The 17107-nt window shown below is 55.6% G+C and overlaps 3 protein-coding genes across 3 annotated transcripts; 1 reads left to right on the top strand and 2 right to left on the bottom strand.

Moving 5' to 3' along the window:
- Positions 1 to 549: 549 nt before the first annotated feature.
- Positions 550 to 1396, bottom strand: PTH2 (parathyroid hormone 2). The gene is made up of 2 exons (XM_066265272.1): positions 1193 to 1396; positions 550 to 724 (listed from the first exon to the last, which is right to left on the bottom strand). Exons 1-2 carry the CDS (start codon positions 1312 to 1314, stop codon positions 550 to 552), a joined length of 297 nt encoding a protein of 98 aa, XP_066121369.1. The 5' UTR covers positions 1315 to 1396.
- Positions 1397 to 2785: 1389 nt separating this feature from the next.
- On the top strand, positions 2786 to 6511 carry GFY (golgi associated olfactory signaling regulator). The gene is made up of 4 exons (XM_066271575.1): positions 2786 to 2867; positions 4211 to 5348; positions 5475 to 5648; positions 6125 to 6511. Exons 2-4 carry the CDS (start codon positions 4232 to 4234, stop codon positions 6322 to 6324), a joined length of 1491 nt encoding a protein of 496 aa, XP_066127672.1. The 5' UTR covers positions 2786 to 2867; positions 4211 to 4231; the 3' UTR covers positions 6325 to 6511.
- A 169-nt stretch (positions 6512 to 6680) lies between these two features.
- SLC17A7 (solute carrier family 17 member 7) lies at positions 6681 to 16665 on the bottom strand. The gene is made up of 12 exons (XM_066271574.1): positions 16501 to 16665; positions 12550 to 12802; positions 11485 to 11603; positions 11096 to 11210; positions 10937 to 11024; positions 10683 to 10769; positions 10447 to 10589; positions 9645 to 9794; positions 9362 to 9494; positions 8631 to 8741; positions 8298 to 8425; positions 6681 to 8075 (listed from the first exon to the last, which is right to left on the bottom strand). The coding sequence occupies exons 1-12, from the start codon at positions 16560 to 16562 to the stop codon at positions 7782 to 7784; spliced, it is 1683 nt and encodes a 560-aa protein (XP_066127671.1). The 5' UTR covers positions 16563 to 16665; the 3' UTR covers positions 6681 to 7781.
- Positions 16666 to 17107: the final 442 nt, after the last annotated feature.

Here is a 17107-nt window from a genome sequence, read left to right as displayed (position 1 = left end):
AGAAGAAGAAGAAGAAGAAGAAGAAGAAGAAGAACTAGAAGAAGAAGAAAAGGAAGAGTTTTAGAAGTGAGAAGAGTAGAGAGAGAAGATAGAGATTCCCAGGAGGGTGAAAGAGCAGTTCAGAGACTCAGAGAAAGGAGGACAGAAACCTAGAGAGCGAAAGAGACCTGGAGGAGGGGGCAGAGACTCAGAGAGAAGTAGGGAGACTCGGGGGTTGGGTGGGAGCAGAGACACAGGTGGGGAGGGACAAAGGCACAGAGTGAGATCTGGGAACAGAGCTCGGGTGGGGGCAGCGGTAGAGCAGAGATCGAGAGGAGAGGGTATGCATGAATGAAGGGAATGACGATTTTAAAAAAAAAGGAGAGAAAAGGGGGGACTGAGGGGCAAGACGCCAGTGTAACAGGTGCTGGACTCTCCCGGTACCCCGCCCCCTTACACACACACACACACACACACACACACACACACACACGGACGCAAGCAAGCAAGAAGGAGGCGCAATCTGACGCACACAGCGGGGTCTTTATTAGCGCGCCCGCCGGCTGGCGCTCAGCGCGCGTCCAGCACCAGCAGCTTGTGCATGTACGAGTTCAGCCAGTGGCGGCGCTCCAGGGCGGCGAGCATCCGCGCGCGCTCCCGGAAAGCCGCGTCGTCCGCCAGTGCCAGGCTCCGCCGCGACACGCGGGTGGCCGGACCCGTCCAGGCCCGACTGGGGGAGCGGAGGCTGCGGGGAGACCGAGAGATGCGGTTACCGTGCATCCAGGCCCCCTACTCACCCGCCGCCGGTCCTCCTTGTGGTCTAACTTGAAGCCCTGTTACTGCACCAGTGCAGTGGCTCTGTCCCTCTGTTCTCCAGGTTCGGAGCTGAGTACGGAGACCGATCCTGATGCCCTGGACCGCCTCCGCACTCAGAGCATGGACTGGCAACACCCCAAGAACTCAATAATCGTTCAAGGAACGAATCCGTTTCTGCTTTGACTCCTTTTAAGTCTCTCAAAGCCTTTCTCAGAATTTACCTTTTTGTATATCTTTCTCTTGCTGACTTCCTGTCCACCCACACCCCTAGTCTCTGTCCTCCTCTCTCTTGGTCTCTGTCCCCTTCTCTGAGTCTCTGTTCCCCCCTTTCCCTTTGGGTCTCTTCCCACGTCTCTGAGCCCTCACCCTTCCCGGAGACTTCTGGGCATGCACGTACCTGAAGACCCCGTCCGGAGGCAGGGCGACGCCCGAGGCAGTGCGGACGCCCCAGGGCGCAAGCAGCAGAAGCAGCAGCAGGAGCCGCACCCGGAAGCTCCTGGGCGCCTTGCGAGTCTCCATTACCTGTGGAGAGTCAGGGAAGGGCTCCGTGAGGCCCGTATCCTGGCCCAAACCCGAGTTTACCCACTCCAGGCAGCCCGATAGCAGGACCCCCTACTGCGCAGTGGGCTTGGGCAGCGAGGCTGGCAGCCCCCTTATATCCTTTCCACAGCCCCCGCAGCGGGCAGTGACGCAGACCAGGGGGCCAGGGGCGCGGGGTCAGCCTCCCCCCAGGCTCATTAGGAGCCACCAGCTGTAATGAGGAGCCGGGGGTGGGGGCCACCGCCGCTGTCGGCAGCAACCAACTAATTGGGACCAAGAGCTGGGACCTCAGGAAAAGCGGGAGGGGAAGAGACAGACAGACAGAGAGGTGGACAGGGGGTGTGTCAGAGGGATAAAAATAGAGACGGGCAGAGAGACCATCAGAGCAGAAGCCAGAGATGCCGAGAAAGAGACACTGGAGAAGCCACAAAGGAGGGAATGATGGGGAAAAGCAGAGACACAAAGAGATGAAGTAACCATGAGAAAGAAGGACAGGCAGAGAGAAGGGGGAAAGGAAAGGAGGAAGAAAGGAAAAGGAAGGAAGAGAAAAAGGAAATTAACAAAGAGAGTCAGCTAGAGATGATGGGAAAGACTCAGAAAAATAGAAGGAAATGGAAGAACAGCCATTCTGGATAGAGATGCCCAGGGATAAATCCAGGTGGGGAGAGAACCAGAAAAATAAAGTGTGAGATAGAGAAGAGGGAAAGACAAGAAAAAACAAAGGGTGTGTGTGTGTGTGTGTGTGTGTGTGTGTGTGTGTGTGTGTTGGGGGGGGGTGACGGCAGGTTAAATGACAGGGGTAAATCAGGAGAGTCTAAAAATGCTGGCGAAGAGACAGTCCCCTGATCTACCCTGTGGATGTGTCTGATGCTTTCCGGGAGGAGTTTGGGGGTGTGATGAAGATAAACCCCAATCCAAAACCACTTTGGCTCTTAAAAAGATTCACTCTACGCAGTGGGGAGGTAAGCAAAGGTTGGAGAGTTCCAAAGGGAGTAGCAATCTTGCAAAATATGAGGAGCTGGACTCCTAGTTCCCCAGAGACGAGGGGAACAGGGCCTGAGCTTGGGCTCCTGGGTTTCAGAATGAAGATGACAAGAGCCAGCCTCCTGAGTTCTGGTGGAGGAGGCGTCTGGGAATCTATGTTACTGGATCTGAGGAGAAGGGGCTGAGGGGCCGACTCCTGGGTCTCTATGGTGCAGGGCACCAGGGGCTTGGACCCTTGGGCTGGGTGTAGGAGAGGATGGAGCGGTGCTTTCAAAGGGGAAATAGCTAGGTTGGGACACTTTCCTCCAAGAGATGATCCAGTCCCTAACTCCTTTACCCTGTCCAGAGACAATGGCCTTTATCTCTGTTCCTTTAAGAGCCCAAGCTGTTGCTAGGCTCCCAGGATCCCCAGAGATCCTGGGTCAGGTGCATCACTTGCGCCTCTGGGACCCTCCCTCCCTGCTGCTCCACCCAGTTATTCTGCAGCATTCACTACTCTCCGTATCCAGCTCTGCTCACCTGCTGTTATTGTGGACCCCACTGAACAGGTAGGAGACCCCAAGGCACCAGGTAGCCCTGTCCCATCCAAGTGTTTGCCACCGCTACCTCCACCCGACCACAGCTGCCAGCTCCTACCTCCACCTGATCACAGATCTCGGCATCTCTGCCCTAGACCAGCCCCTGAGACACTAAAATCTAAGCTCCATCCTCAATAAAGAGAGACCTGAGTTTCCCACCATTCTTCCCTCCTTCAGGCTTAGGAATCCAGACCCCTACACCCTATCTCTGGAAGACCCAACACTCAGCATCTCCTTTTTTAAAAAATTTTTGTTTGTTTATTTATTTATTTTTAGCGACAGAGAGAAAAAAAGGAAAGGAGGTGAGAAGCATGAACTCGTAGCTGAGTTACTTTAGATGTTCATTGACTGCTTGACTGCTTGTCATACGTGCCTTGACGGGGGCGGGGGTGCTCCAGTTGAGCCAGTGACGCCTTGCTCAAGCCAGCGACCTTGGGCTTCAAGCCAGCGACCTTAGGATCATGATTATGATCCCGCACTCAAGCCTGAAACCCAGCGCTCAAACCGGATGAGTCCCCTGAGTCTGCCTTCAAGAGGGTGACCTCGGGGTTTCGAACCTAGAACCTCAGCATCCCAGGTGGACGCTCTATCCACTGCGCACCACTGGTCAGATCCAGTCTTTTTGTAACTCAGGACCCAAGAGTTCAAGACTCTCATTTTCTTTCTCCCCTGTAACCCAGCCCCCCAAGTGTGGCTCCCTCAAACTTTTAGGCATCTGAACCTTCAGGCTTTTCCCCTCAAAAAAACCCAGGAATTTAGAACCACAGTGCCCGCCACCCTCTGGGAACGGGGAGTCTGAACCCCCAGCAGCGTTCTTGTCAAGGACCCAGGAATCTCCTTCCACCCTCACAGCCAGACGTTCAGACCCTCGGTTCCCAGTCCCTTCTGAGCCTTTTCTAGTTTAAACAACTGTTGAGTCATAGTGTCCCTGGGACCCTCGGAGAGCAAGTGATCTTGTGCCCATTTGGAGATCTATATCCTCCAAAGTCGAAGCCCAGGAAGCCTGAGGGTTTGGAGAGGTGTCATTTTATCCCAATTTTTCTGGGACTCCCTTGAGAAAAAGGATAAAACTAACTACGACTCCCAAGAAGCCTTTTGCCTCAGTGTTCCCTAACTGCGGCGGCCAACGCCCCAACCTTCAGGGACTTGCAGTAATGTTCACCTGCTTTCCCTAGTGCCGAGCGGGGCGGGAGATGTGGTCCACCTGGGGGACCAGTGGGCGTGGCCTCCTAGAGCGGGCGTGGCCTCCAGAAGGGGGCAGGGACTCGCCGGCAACCTTCTTCCTTAACCGCTTCCTTCCCACTCCCCTGAAGCTATAGGCATCTTCCAGAATTATGAAATCCTTCAGCCCCATCCTCTTTCTCCTTGTCTTCATCCTCGCTGAACTGGCTTCCAAGGCTGCGCCTTTGCCCTCACCCACTGTGGGCTCTGAGTTCCTGAGGATGGGCCACTCTTCTGAAACCTTCCCTCAAGCTTCTGAAAATTTCACTCGCCACCAGCCTAATCCAGAATCCCCTGGGATTGCTTCTCCTGAGCCCTCCAAGACGCCTCCTGCGGTTTTCTCTGAGCCCTCTCCCCATGACTTCAATGAGACCTCCAAACCTAACTCACTCAATACATCAATATCAGAACTCGTGGAGACCCCCAAAGTTAACTTCTCCCAAATGACCCATCTGGAGCCTTCTGAGACGCCCAAAACTGACCTGACTGAAATTCCACACTCAGAATCCCCTGAGACCCCAAAACTTAATACCTCCAAAACTTTACACCCAGGATTTCCTGGGACCCAAAGTCCTGACCCTACCCAAACTTTACACCAAGAATTCCCAGGGATTTCCAAACTTAACTCCACTGAAATCTCATATGCAGAAGCCCTTAATCCTGACCTCACCAAAACCTTTCACCCCCAAACTCCAGAAACCCATGACCTCAACTCCACTGTGACCACAAACTCTGAATTCCTTCAGACTCTCCATCCTGACCCTACCAACACCCCCAACTCAGAATCCCATATAACCCACAACCCTGGCACCACTGAAATTCCCCAATCAGAATTCCCCACAACCCACTACCAAGATGCAACAAAGATCCCCATAGACTCTGACCCTGAAATCTCCACCAGTCTTCACCCAGAAATGCCTGCACCCTTCAAGGACCAAGCTACTGTTCTCAATGAGCTGAATACCGAACCAGAAACCCTTGCAGCCATCCAGCCCAACCCCCTTAAATTTCCCACCTCAGATTTTCTTGGGACCGTCGAGCCCAGGGCCTCTCAGAACTCTAGCCCTAAAAGGCCAGATACCCCTCCTCCCTCATCCCGTATTGCGGACCCCCCTGCTCCTTCAGGACCACCCAATCAGCGGGCCCTTGCCACTCTGAGGGCCTCACAGAGGCGCAGCCGAGGTGAGAGAGTCAACACGATCATCGTGGTGGAACGAGTAAAGGAAACCGGTGAGGGGCTAGGATGCGGACTCCAGGGTCTGAGGGAGGAGGGGGGTTGGAACCCAGACTACTGGGTGCTTGGGGAGGAAGATGCTCGTAGTTTAAATTGCTCATTTCCATGCCTCCTTCCTTCAGGTGTGACCCTGGTGGGGCGCCCCCGGGGCACGGCGGGCGGGACTTTGTGCCTCTTCTTCGCTGGGACCGGTCTGCTGATCGGCGTTTTCCTTCTGCTGTGGTGTCTCTACCGCCGGGGGGCTCGACACCGGCCCTTCGCACACCACCGGCTTCCAAACGATGGAGACGAGCCAGGTGAGCGATCCTCACAGTGCCCTGCCCTGAATGCCTACCCGTTTCTTTAACCTGGTTTCGCCTGGCACTTTAGGGCGCCCTGCCAAGAAATACAGGTCCCCCATCCAAGGTCAACAGAAACCCTGACCCCTCCATGGTCACGTCTTGCCTCCCAATTCTCTGAAATTTCACACACACAAACCCAGTGCCTCCCCAGAGCAGCTGGGACTGGCTGCTACCACTGGTCCCTGCAAGCCCCGGCCCTCCCCCTCCTGGAACCCTGTAATCCCCGCCCTCTTCACTTCAGGCCCCGCCCCTGATCCGCAGACACCACACGCCCTCGTCTACACTGAGGCCCTCGCTCTTCGATTTGAAAACCCAGATCCAATGGACAGTCAGCATCTTCTCTCTCTCCCTCCTCCTTTTTGGCCAGCCGGGTCGCAGGGGGACAGGCTCTGTGTCAGCCTGGAGATGACCTGACCCTTTTGCTCCCATAGTTATACATTTGGACACTCCGAAGGAGCCCTACGATATCTATTTTTATGATCCGGACGCTTGGGTCCCTTCACATATCGCCACCAAGCAGCCGCCGCCCACTCCTCCGCTGCCTCCCAAGCTGCCCCCGCCGCCCCGCGGGGGCCGCCCCCAGCGTCTAGAGCCTCTCTCCCCCGCCTTGCTCCCCAACAACTTTCTGTGAAGCCCCCGCTCGGTCCCGCCAGACCTGCGCCATCCCCAGACAGAAGAAGAACCCAAAGGTCCTATTCTCCTGGCGTGCTTTGCTACATAGTGATACTCTCAGATAGAGCCCAACACACAGAGATGCTTTCGCTGTGACCGGAGAACACCCGCTGAGGCCGAATAAATCACGTGATCCTTCCCGTGGACATCTCTTCTTCTCTTCTGGCCTGAGTCCTGGGGGAGGAGGGTGCCTAGGGTCCTAGAATACCGGGCCCGCAGGAGAAGAGGGCTGGGACTCTCAGGTCTGAGGAAGAAGGAGCTGGGGCTGGAACTCCTGCGACTCCCACGGCCATTGACCCATTGACGACGACTGGGTGTGTACACCAAAGCATTTTATTGGGAGTGGGGCAGGGCAAATTTACAGTCACAGAGACAGAGATACAAAGACATACCCTGCCCCAGGAAAAACATCCCTCGACCCCAGTCCCATTCCCTTCCCTGGGATTCTGTGACTTCTCCTATATATGTTCCCCAAATTCTAAGCCAAAAGAGAGGTGTGTGAGAGGTGGCAGCATCCCAGATTTTGAGTCATTTAGCCCCTAGGGACACAACAAATGCCCACTGAGTAAATAAGGGTAGTTTGAAACCACCCAGGAGAATAAAGTGCAAGGAGTTGGGGGGAAGAGGGACATCCTGAAACCACCAGGGGGAAGTTCAATGATGGTGGCTTCAAACCACTTGATGAACTTGAGCAGCCACTATTTAAACTTGAAAACAGTGTCAGAAAAAGTGCATGGGAGCGCAGAGAGGCATACTGATAAAACCGCCATCTTGCTTGTTTTCCTAGACATTGTGCTAAGCTAGGGAGAAGGTCTTGAGGGATTTGGTGTTTCAGCAGAATCTGCTGATGGAGGGCGGTGAAGAGAGAGGGGATGGGGATGTCTGGAAACCGCCATTTTCCTTCAGAAACGCTGGTGAGAATCAATTTCGAAAATGGAGGGGATAATGGGTGAGTGGTTAAATCAACTAGGAAAATGCAGAAGGGAATTAGGAGAGATTTGAAACTTCTAGAGGGAGATCTGAGTTTTTCTGAAAGGGAGGGAGGCTGAGTAATCTCAGGGTCCCTGGGGTTAAAGGAAGGGGGGAAAGTGCCTCAAAACCACAAGAGAGAATGCAAGATTGAACTATCCATTCAAATAAAGCCCTGAAAGGAGAGATTTGAAACCACTGAGGCAGAACACGTGAAGGGAACCTTTAGGGGAATGTGGGTATCCTTGAAACTGCCACTCTGCAGCTTCACTACCCCTGAGAGGCAACTGGAGAAGGAAGAGGGTCTGACAGCACTGGGAACAAGGGTGAATGCTTCTTAGGCCTGAGGCAGGACAGAGAGGACTGGGGTTCCTTGACACTGTCACTCAGGCCAGAGATGTGTGGAATGGAGGTTCTAGAAACTGTCATCCAGTGGGAGGCACATGGTCAGTAGTCCCGGACAGGGGGTGGGGGTCTTGGGGGCTGAACTGTGCTGTGTGTGGCGCCATAGGAGGGAGGGGGAGCAGGGGGTGCCCCAGGGGGCTCAGCCTCATCCTCCATTTCACTTTCATCACTGCCTGCCAGCTGGTCATGGCCAACAAAGCCACACTTCTCTTCGCTCATCTCCTCGGGCTCTGCCCATGGCTGCTTTTCCCCAGAAGCAAAGATCCCGTAGAAGATGACACCCCCATAGTGCACCAAGGAGGCAATTAGAAACACATACTGCCACTCCTCCCGAGTCTGTGGAGGGGACAATGGGGAGGTGAGATCGGAGGCCAGAGACACAGGAGGTGACAGAGAACCTGAGAGGGGGAGGGGAAGCCCAGAGAAAGGAAGACAGACCCAGAGAGAAGCTCAAAGACACCTGCAGAGGTCAGGGGTGGAGCCTAGGGAAAATACAGCACAGCAGGGAGGTACCATGCAAGAGGTGGAGGGCGAGTGGGTCAAGGCATGTGCACCAACCTTGTGCTTGGTCATGGCGCCCACAATGATGGGGCACACCATGCCCGACAACGTGCCTACGCCATTGGAGATGCCCATGAGGATGCTGGCATAGCGCGGAGCGATGTCCAAGTGGTTCACGTTGAACCCTGGCAAGGTGAGCCAAGAGGTGTCACACTTGAATCTTCCTCCACTGATGCCTTTTGAGCCATCCCTTCCCCGACTCCTACCAACCTACTCCCAGCTGCTCTTTCTAGTCCACCTTTTGCGTGGCTGGGAGGTCCCCTTCCTGAGCCTTGAAGTTCCCCACAACGTTGTCCAGATTCCCCCAAGCTGCGGGTCCACAGTTCTCACCGGAGATGGCGAAGCCGCTGAAGCCCACTGCCAGGACCAGGAAAGAGATGGCCACACCTTTGGAGTGCGAGTAACCGACCACCAGCAGCAGCGTTGCTTCCATGCCGAAACCTGCAAAGGACCTTCTCATTTGAGTGCCAGCCGCCCCTCACTGTCTCTCCACACGTAATCCCACTCCAACCCACGCCTGTCCCTGGCTTTGCCCCTCATTCCACCAGTGCCAGCACTAAGCCTGGCCCTGGGCCACCAGCCCACACAGTCTCCTGTGCCCCAGCTGGGCCCTCCATAGCCCCTCTCCCTGCCTGGGTTACTCCCTGCCTAGGATATGCCCTGAAGACGCACCTTCGCACCTTCCCTCTCTGTCCACACTCCTTAGGCAGTAGCCGCCCAGCCCTGTCTTTCCAGGTCCCCCACTCAGAGCCTCTCTTCATCACTTACATGCCATCCACTCCGCCCTGTCCCGTGTAGGCCCTGCTCTTCATACCCAACTAGGTCTCTCCTCTGTTCCACCTGCATAGTCACACACACTCCCCACGAACGTCTGAGACTATCTGAGATTCTGTTCCATCCAGGCCCAGCCTCACCCTGACTCCGCCTTTTTGGACACACACATCCTGGACACGCCCTCTGGCCCCACCTCCTCCTCTGGAGGCTCCGCCCCCTTGATGCGTCCACCGCGCACCAGCCGGCCCAGGCGGTCCCAGACCAGGTCCAGGCCCCGCGCCACTCACCCCCACAGTTCATCAATTTGCGCACGTTAGTGGTGGACATGATACGGCGGCTCCTCAGGAAGTCAGCAATCTGACCGCCGATTGGCACGATGATGGTCATGACCAGGTGGGGCAACGCTGACACCAGGCCCACCTGCGCCGGTGGGAGTACAGGACAGGGGCTCAGGGGGCACCGGCCAGACGTCTCCACCCGGTTTGTGCATCATTGGCTCCTCCCTGTCCCTCATCCCAACCCCTTGGCAGGCACTCCGCCTCACCCCTGCCCTCCCCTCCTGGGACCCACCTTGCTGATCTCGAAGCCGAACACTTCTTCGAAGTAGGCGGGCTGGGAGATAAGGAGCAGGTAGAACGTCCAGCTGCGGCAGAAGTTGGCCACGATGATGGCGTAGACGGGCATGGACGTGAAGAAGCGTCTCCAGGGTGTGCTAAACTTCTGCGTGGGGCAAGAGGAAAAGCCGCTAAGACAGACACCAGGGCTGGCGCTCTCCGCGTCCCTTCAGGGACCCCCTGGAGTCCCACAGAGACCTCGTTTCCCGACTTCACTAAAACCTCCAGGTACTGCGGGGCGCCAGCTCAGTCTTGTACCTGAGGGGGGACCCTGGCATCCTAGCCTCACTATGACACTTTAGGGATACAGGGGTCCTGACTATACAGTGGCCCTTCAGGTTTGGATTTGTCGGGACCCCACGATGATTCTCAGGGACCCACAAATGTAGGCCCAAGAATCTTTTTCCATTCGGTTACGATTCCTAAATCTACCCTTACCCACCCCAGAGTCTAAGCAAAACCCCCACATTCTAATCCTGCGTCTGCCGGTTTAACCACGCCCCACCAGTGGTTCCGCCCACCTAGCCATCTAGCTCTGCCCTCAGCAGCTACTAATCGGGTCCTCCCCCGACTTGGACCCGGCCTCCTAGGTTCTAGCCCCGCCCACTTGGCGTTCCCGTCCAGTCTCCTCAGAGTCTACCCGAATCCACTTCGATCTACAAGTTGTATGGGTTCGAAGCCCCCTTTTCTCCCGCCTCCCTGCCTGGATATCTCTCCTTGTCCCACTGCGCCCCCGCCCCGTAGGCTTGGGCCCGGACCGTGATGGGGTTCATGAGTTTGGCGCTCTCGCCGATGGCTTCCTCGATGTACTTGCGCTCCTCCTCCGAAATGCTGGGGTGAAGCGCAGGGGACTCATAAGAGACAAGCAGCCAGAACAGGTACCAGAAGATCCCGAAGCTGCCTGGGGAAGGTCATGGGGGGGATAGAAGCGAGGTGACGACCGGCCTCACTCCTCCCCAGCGCCACCCGGACCCAGGCGTCCGGGGCCCCTTACCGTAGACGTAGAACACAGAGCTCCATCCTGAGTACTGCACCAGGACCCCGGCGAGAGGCATCGCGACCACCGCCCCAGCATAGGAACCTAAGGGGAGAATGCGGTAGAGAAAGCAGACCTATCTACCTTCAGGATCCAGGAATACGGACACAGAAGTACAAGCCACAGCCCCTTCTCCCACAAATACATCGGGCCAGGTGCCCCTCTGCTCTCAGACCCACAAATCTAGATAGATCCCAGTCTCTTCCTCTCACCGCAAAAGGCTGTTGTCGCCAGGCGACTCCGTTCTAAGGGAGGGGCCCATTTGCTCCAGATCCCGTGGCAGGCGGGATACGTGACCCCCTAAGAAGAAAGCCAAAGTCAATGAGAAGAGGTGGGGTCAGATGGGGGGGTCATCTGGGGCGGGGCTTTACCTCTACCAACCCCTGCAGGATCCTCACGAAGATGACACAACCATAGTGGACTCGGGCAGCCGAGGGGATCAACATGTTTAGAGTGGATGTAGCAACAATAGCAAAGCCAAAAACCCTGTGGGAAGAGTCCGTGGTCCGAAAAAAGAGTTCAGCTATCCCACCATGCCTAGATTCTGCTCTCTCTGCCCGCAGTAGAATCTGGTTCCCCATAACCCCAGACCCCATCCTCTCTGTGATTCACACCTTCCACCATCACAAGCCCTGTCTTTCTCTAAGACCGCATCCCAGGCTCCTCCCATTTTTCCATAGCCCCCAAATGCCGAACCACACTAACTCCACCCACGCAAGTGTGGTTCCCACCTACCTTGAGATCACCCTTCTCTCCGTACCTGTTGGCTGCAAATTTTTGGCAGATAAATCCCCCAGGAATCTGGGTAACAATGTAGCCCCAGAAAAAGGAGCCGTGTATGAGGCCAACAGTCTCTGGATCCCAGTTGAACTGAGCTTTCTGTGGGCCAAAAAGCACATCAAACCAGTGTTCTTCTCAGGCTCTCCCCTTCCTCTAATCAGCACCCACAGACTTAGTCCCCTGGCCAATCAGCAACAAGAATCCACTTTCTTGCCCAAACACCTGCCAATCAGAACTTACGCCATCCCTCGGTCCATCCCAAACTAGGCTTCTCCATGTTGCTAAAGCCTGGACTCGAAGCCACGGGGTCTGTTGCTGCTTAGACGCCTCACTCTGCCTGTTTCCCTGCCTCAGTACCCTTCTTTGAATGTCTAGGGGCCCGTATTCGGGGTGGGGAATTCTTTCTCTATTTTGAACCAATTTAGAAACTGTTTACGGAATAATCCGGATGAGTTCTAGTCAGGGACAAGAAGTAGCCAAGGGGTTGGGCCTGTTTGAAAGGAGCTAGAGTCAGGGTAAGCACAGCCATAATCAGAATTTTGTTTTCTGAGACAGAGGCACAGCCTACATTGAAATTAAAATAAGGAGAAGGTCTAATGTGAAGGAGGATTTAGGTAATAGCCAGAGCAAACAAAGCAGGATTTAGCAGCAACAGAGCTTCAGAAAAACCAGGATTAAAATTCAGTGGGGAGCCTCTGATGGACTGGGATAAAGTAGATGGATACTGGGACAGGTGGGGGCCGCAGGTGGAGCAAAAGTTGCTAGGAGGCCCAATAAGAGAAGGGTCAACACATAGGGAACGTAATATTGGGGCAGTCTACATTTTGAAATTAGGGACCTGAACTCAATAGAGGCGGGGCTTCAGTAGATAAGGGCGGGGCTTAAGAAGGAATGATCTTTCAGGCAGAGTCCGAGCTAAGGGGGTGGGGCAGGTGAGCGGAGCTACTCAGGCGGAGTCGTGGAAGGAGGCGTGGTCTGGGCGATGCTGGGTTGAATATGACGTCATCGGGGCGTGGATAGTACCGGGGCTCCCGCCCTGAGCTACCTGCACCACCAGGTGGCCCCCGCGGTGGGTCGTGCTGTTGTTGACCATGGAGACGATGGCCACGCCCAGGTTGCAGCGGATGCCAAAGCTGATGCAGAATCCCAGACCGCTCATAATGGCGATAATGTAGCGGCGAGGGAGGCCGAAGCAGGTGCAGTCCACCACCGGCGGGTCCCGACTCTGCGTGGTGACTGGTCGCCCGTCAGCACTCAGCTCCAGTGTCTCTGCACCTTCCTGCCGCTTCTCCAGAAGGCTGCGGGGCAGTAAGAGTCAAAGACTCAGACGTCCAGAGCCCCAGTCCCCTCCTCCCTGTGACACAGGAGTCCAGGGCAAAACCTCCTACCTGAAAAAGACCCAGGGGTCTACCTAAGCCCGCATTTCCTCCTTCATTCCCCGGGTGTCCAACCCCTTCTCTCCCCAGAATCCAGGAAATCTCGACCCCCAGACTCCTCCTCCTGCAGACTCGGGTGTCGAGGTTCTCAGTTCCCTTCACCCCAAGCCCTGTCAACTCTCAACTCAGGAGTTTTAGACCCCACACTACCCTTTGCAATCGGAACGCCTGTGTCCCCAGCCCCCATCCCAAGGCTCAGAGACTCTCTAGCCCCCTCCTCCAGATATGAGTCTATTTGAGGAAGCAAAAGGCACTAAGGAGATGCTTCAGCAAAGGTGTCAAAAGAACAGATGCTGTTCCGCCATGTCTGCTATATATACACCGACGTCCCTCCTCTCCTGCCCCCTGTGGCGTGCCCTTCTATGCTTCCAGTTCCCCAGATGTGGGGCTAACGTCCAGCTGATTTTATTTAGCCACCAGAAGCCGATTCCTAGGGGCTTGGATGACTTCCGGGACCCTGGAATCCAGCAGTCAAGCCAGGCATCCCTGGAGAACCTTGAGTTCAGGCTGTCAGCCTAGGGGACAGGGAGGGGGAGTGTTGGGTGGTGTCCTGGCAAGGGACAGATGGCCCTGGTAGGGGGATTGGCTCAGTCCCCAGCGAGGCTCTCGCCCCCGCCTGTTCTGGATCAGGGATTTAGTCTGTGATGATGGATAGGATCCTTGGTGAGCCACCTCAAATCCAGAGAGAGGCTGCAGGGAGAGGTGTCCAGAGGTGTGAAAGACCCAAAAGGAGAGTGGGGTGGAGAGAGGGCAGAGGTTAAGAAAAAGGGTCAGAGACACAGAAGGAAGAGAGAGATCCAGAGAGAAGGGGACAGGGACCCCAAGAGAGAGGGACCCAGAGACCCAGAGAGGCAAGAAGAGAATAGGACAGGGGCAGAGACCCCAAGGGAGGGGGGGGGACACGACAGTGACACAGAGAGAGGGGACAGTGACCCAAAGCCGGGGACAAAAACCCGGAGAGAGGACATATGTACAGAGAACCAGAGCACTGAAAGATAAAGAGACCAGGAGAAGGAGGAGGCAGGCTGAGAACGTGATTTGTGAGGTGCGGCTCCTCTCTGAGGCGGGTAAGCAGCCAGAGGATCGGGCTGGATCCCAGGAAGGGGCTAGAACAGATGGAGGTGAGGGAGACTGGGACGGGGGAGGAAAGAACAGCCAGACGGTCTGGGGGGAGGTGGTGGAAGAGATGAGAGAATACAGCTACCCTCCCTGTCCTAGAACTTAAGAAGGGGGGGGAGGAATGTTAAGAAATGGATGGGGGTGGGGCGGAAAGAGAGTAGGGGAGTGGATGGGGCCCCAGGGGTATGAGGAATGAGACCCTGAGAAAGGGATTCAGAGAGCTGGAGAGAGGGGGAGGGAAGCCCCCAGAATGACTAGTACAAGGTGGAGGCACTGCCACCCTCTATCAGAACATGTCAGCCAATGAGATTAGACTTTGACCCAAGTTGATATCAGATGCTATTTGACCCTGAAACTCAAGATGTGATTGCAGCCCGCTGTTAACCAAAATAAAGGTTTCTCAATTTCTGGACCTCTGTCTTTGCTTCTCTCAGGTTCTCTGTCCACTCTCCCAGGTCTCTGTCCCCTTATGTCACTTTGTTTCTCTTTTCTCTTCCCACTGTACAACTAAGGAAACTGAGGCTCCGGGAATGAATAGTAGCATGTCCAAGGTCACCCACAAGAAGAGTGACGGGGCCTGATCACTTCCTGGCCCAGCATCACGCTGCCCAAGGCCTGGCACTCAGAGGAGGCACTTTGGCTCCCTGTTTCTCCCATGCTCCCCTTCCCCCCATGTCCTTGTCCCAAGTTGCCTAGTCTGCCTCTGTTTCCTGGCCTGAGGGAGTTCTCCGCCCCCTCTAGCATCACTCATCTTGAGGAAAGTCTGCAGCCTCCACCCCAGGTTGGGGAGGGGCTGACGAGTTTGAACAGTGCTCATCCATCAATTTCCCCCCCTTCTCGGGTTGAGCCTCAGTTTCCCCAGAGGGTTAAACAAAAGCAGGGTGTTGTGTCCAAAACAGAGCATCTCCCCTGTCTCCAACTGTCACAGTGAATCCCAGGATTCAGATGCAATGCTCTTCTCTGCTCAGACTCCTTGGTGACCATCCTGGTGGGAGCTCTGAGCCCTGGGGTCTCTAGGGGTCTGGGAGGCAGCGCAGAGGTGAGAGCAAGGCAGAGACTGACAGAGAGAAACCCAGGCAGAAACCCAGGCACAGATGAGAAGTTGAAAAGCAGAGACTAAGAGAGGGAGGCCTACAGAGCACCTCCCTCCCGCACTGAACCCCCACCCCAGTCTCCTTCATTAGCGCATCTCTCTCTGTCTCCTGACTTCTCACTGATGTATTTTGAGAAACTCGTGAAAGGAGGTGAGAAAAAGGGTAGGGAGGGGCTGGGAGATTTGGAAAAGCAGGGGTGAGGTTATCTCAGCTTCCCCAATGCCTCCCCATCACTGTGCCATCCTCCTGCCCCCTCCCTTCTGTCCAGCCTTATTTTCAGCTCTCGTGTTACTAGAGGGTGGGGTAACATTGGAGCTAGGAGGTGATCTGCAGCAAGCAGGACTTGTGTAAGACTTAGAGAAGGACTTGCACGACCTAGCGAGATGGACAAAGGGTCACTAAAGTTGGAGTCAGGGCTGTGGGCCACGGGGACAGGGTCTGAGGGCATGGCGGCAGGGACTGATCAAGCTATCTCCTCCCCGCACTGTGGCCAGATATTTTTAGGCCTCTCCACAGCTGAGTAATTTCTCTGACTTGGAGCCAAAGCTGGGGTTGGGGATGGAAGACTGGAAGGAGGTATCCAGTCTGTTCTGGGGACACCCAGATCACTGGGGTCACCTCTCTCACTAGGAAGAAGGCCCTCTTAGCTCTAGCTTATATCCTTTGGGAGGCCTAATGTTTGGCCTGCAACTCCCTTCTCCCCAGAGACCCAGGATACCGTGGCTTCTTCCTCCCTGCTTAACTCTCCTCAAGGACAAGACCCAACGGGCCCCAATCCGCTTTAGCTTCAGATTAAACGCTCTGAGTGGTGGAATCTGAGAAAAACAGAGTGATGGAGAGCCCAGGGTAGGAGGATAAAAACCCAAAGAGAGAGGATGGAGGCCCAATAGAAGAGAGTTAGAGACCCAAGAGCGGGGTTGATAGAGGGCTAGTGAGAGCAATAGCCAGAGAATGGGAGAAAGGAGGACAGAGACTCAGAGATAAACTGGAGTAGAGACCCAGAGAGAGGGCACAGAGGTCCAGAGAAAGGACAAAGAGAGAAGATAGGAGAACGCAGATCCAAAAATGGGACAGGGGTCTACAGACCCAAAGAGTGGGGAACGTACAGTCCCAGAGAAAGGGGTAGAGACTGGAATGGGTGGGGCGAAGAAAAATAAACGAGATGATGAACAAGACAGTACCAGGGAGAGCAGCACCGTCGGGGGCGGAGATGGAAAACTGGGCAGATGGGTGGACCCCTTATCCACGGGTCTCGCCTGTCCATCTAACGGTCTGCGCCCAGATGGAAATGAGCGCCCTCCTCGGACCTTCGCCCTCTTCCCCGCCCAGGACCCCCACCACGCTCACCGGTGCAGCTTCCCGAGGGTGCGACCCGCTAGCTTTCGAAACTCCTCCCGGCGGAACTCCATGGTGGCTGCGGCAGCGGCTGGTGCCCACCGCCGATCCCCCCGCCCGCGGGCCCGGGCGGCCGCGTTCGGGTTCCCGGGGTCCGCCCCGGCCCGGCCCGCCCCGCAGCTCCGCTCGGGGGTAAGGAGACAGCGAGTGCGGGCTGCCTGGGGGCTGTCACTGAACTCAGCGTCGGGGGCGGGGCGGGGATAGGCCCCGCCCTCCCCATGCTAGACCCCGCCCCTTGTATTAAAGTCTGTCCCTTCGTTGGCGTCCTCCCCTCGCGGTCTGTCCCGGCCCTTCTATTCCTAGACCAGACCTCTAGGTTCTGAATTCACTCCTGAGTTTCATCGGAGTTAATCTCCCTCATTCTATCCCCTCCAGCTCCTTCTATTCTAGATTTTCTCTTCCCCATCCAAAATATATTACCCCTCCCCCACTTCAGTTCCCTTAATTTCATCCCCGCATTTTCGTCCCTTCAGTTCCATTTGCTCTGAGTTTCCTTATGTGTTTCATCCTCAGTCTTATTCCTCCTAATTTCTGCGCCCTCCAGTTCCACACCCCGCCT

This window comes from Saccopteryx bilineata, chromosome 3, assembly GCF_036850765.1.
Source record: "Saccopteryx bilineata isolate mSacBil1 chromosome 3, mSacBil1_pri_phased_curated, whole genome shotgun sequence".
In the NCBI taxonomy this organism is placed as follows: domain Eukaryota; kingdom Metazoa; phylum Chordata; class Mammalia; order Chiroptera; family Emballonuridae; genus Saccopteryx; species Saccopteryx bilineata.
This window is presented reverse-complemented; position numbering and strand designations above follow the sequence as displayed.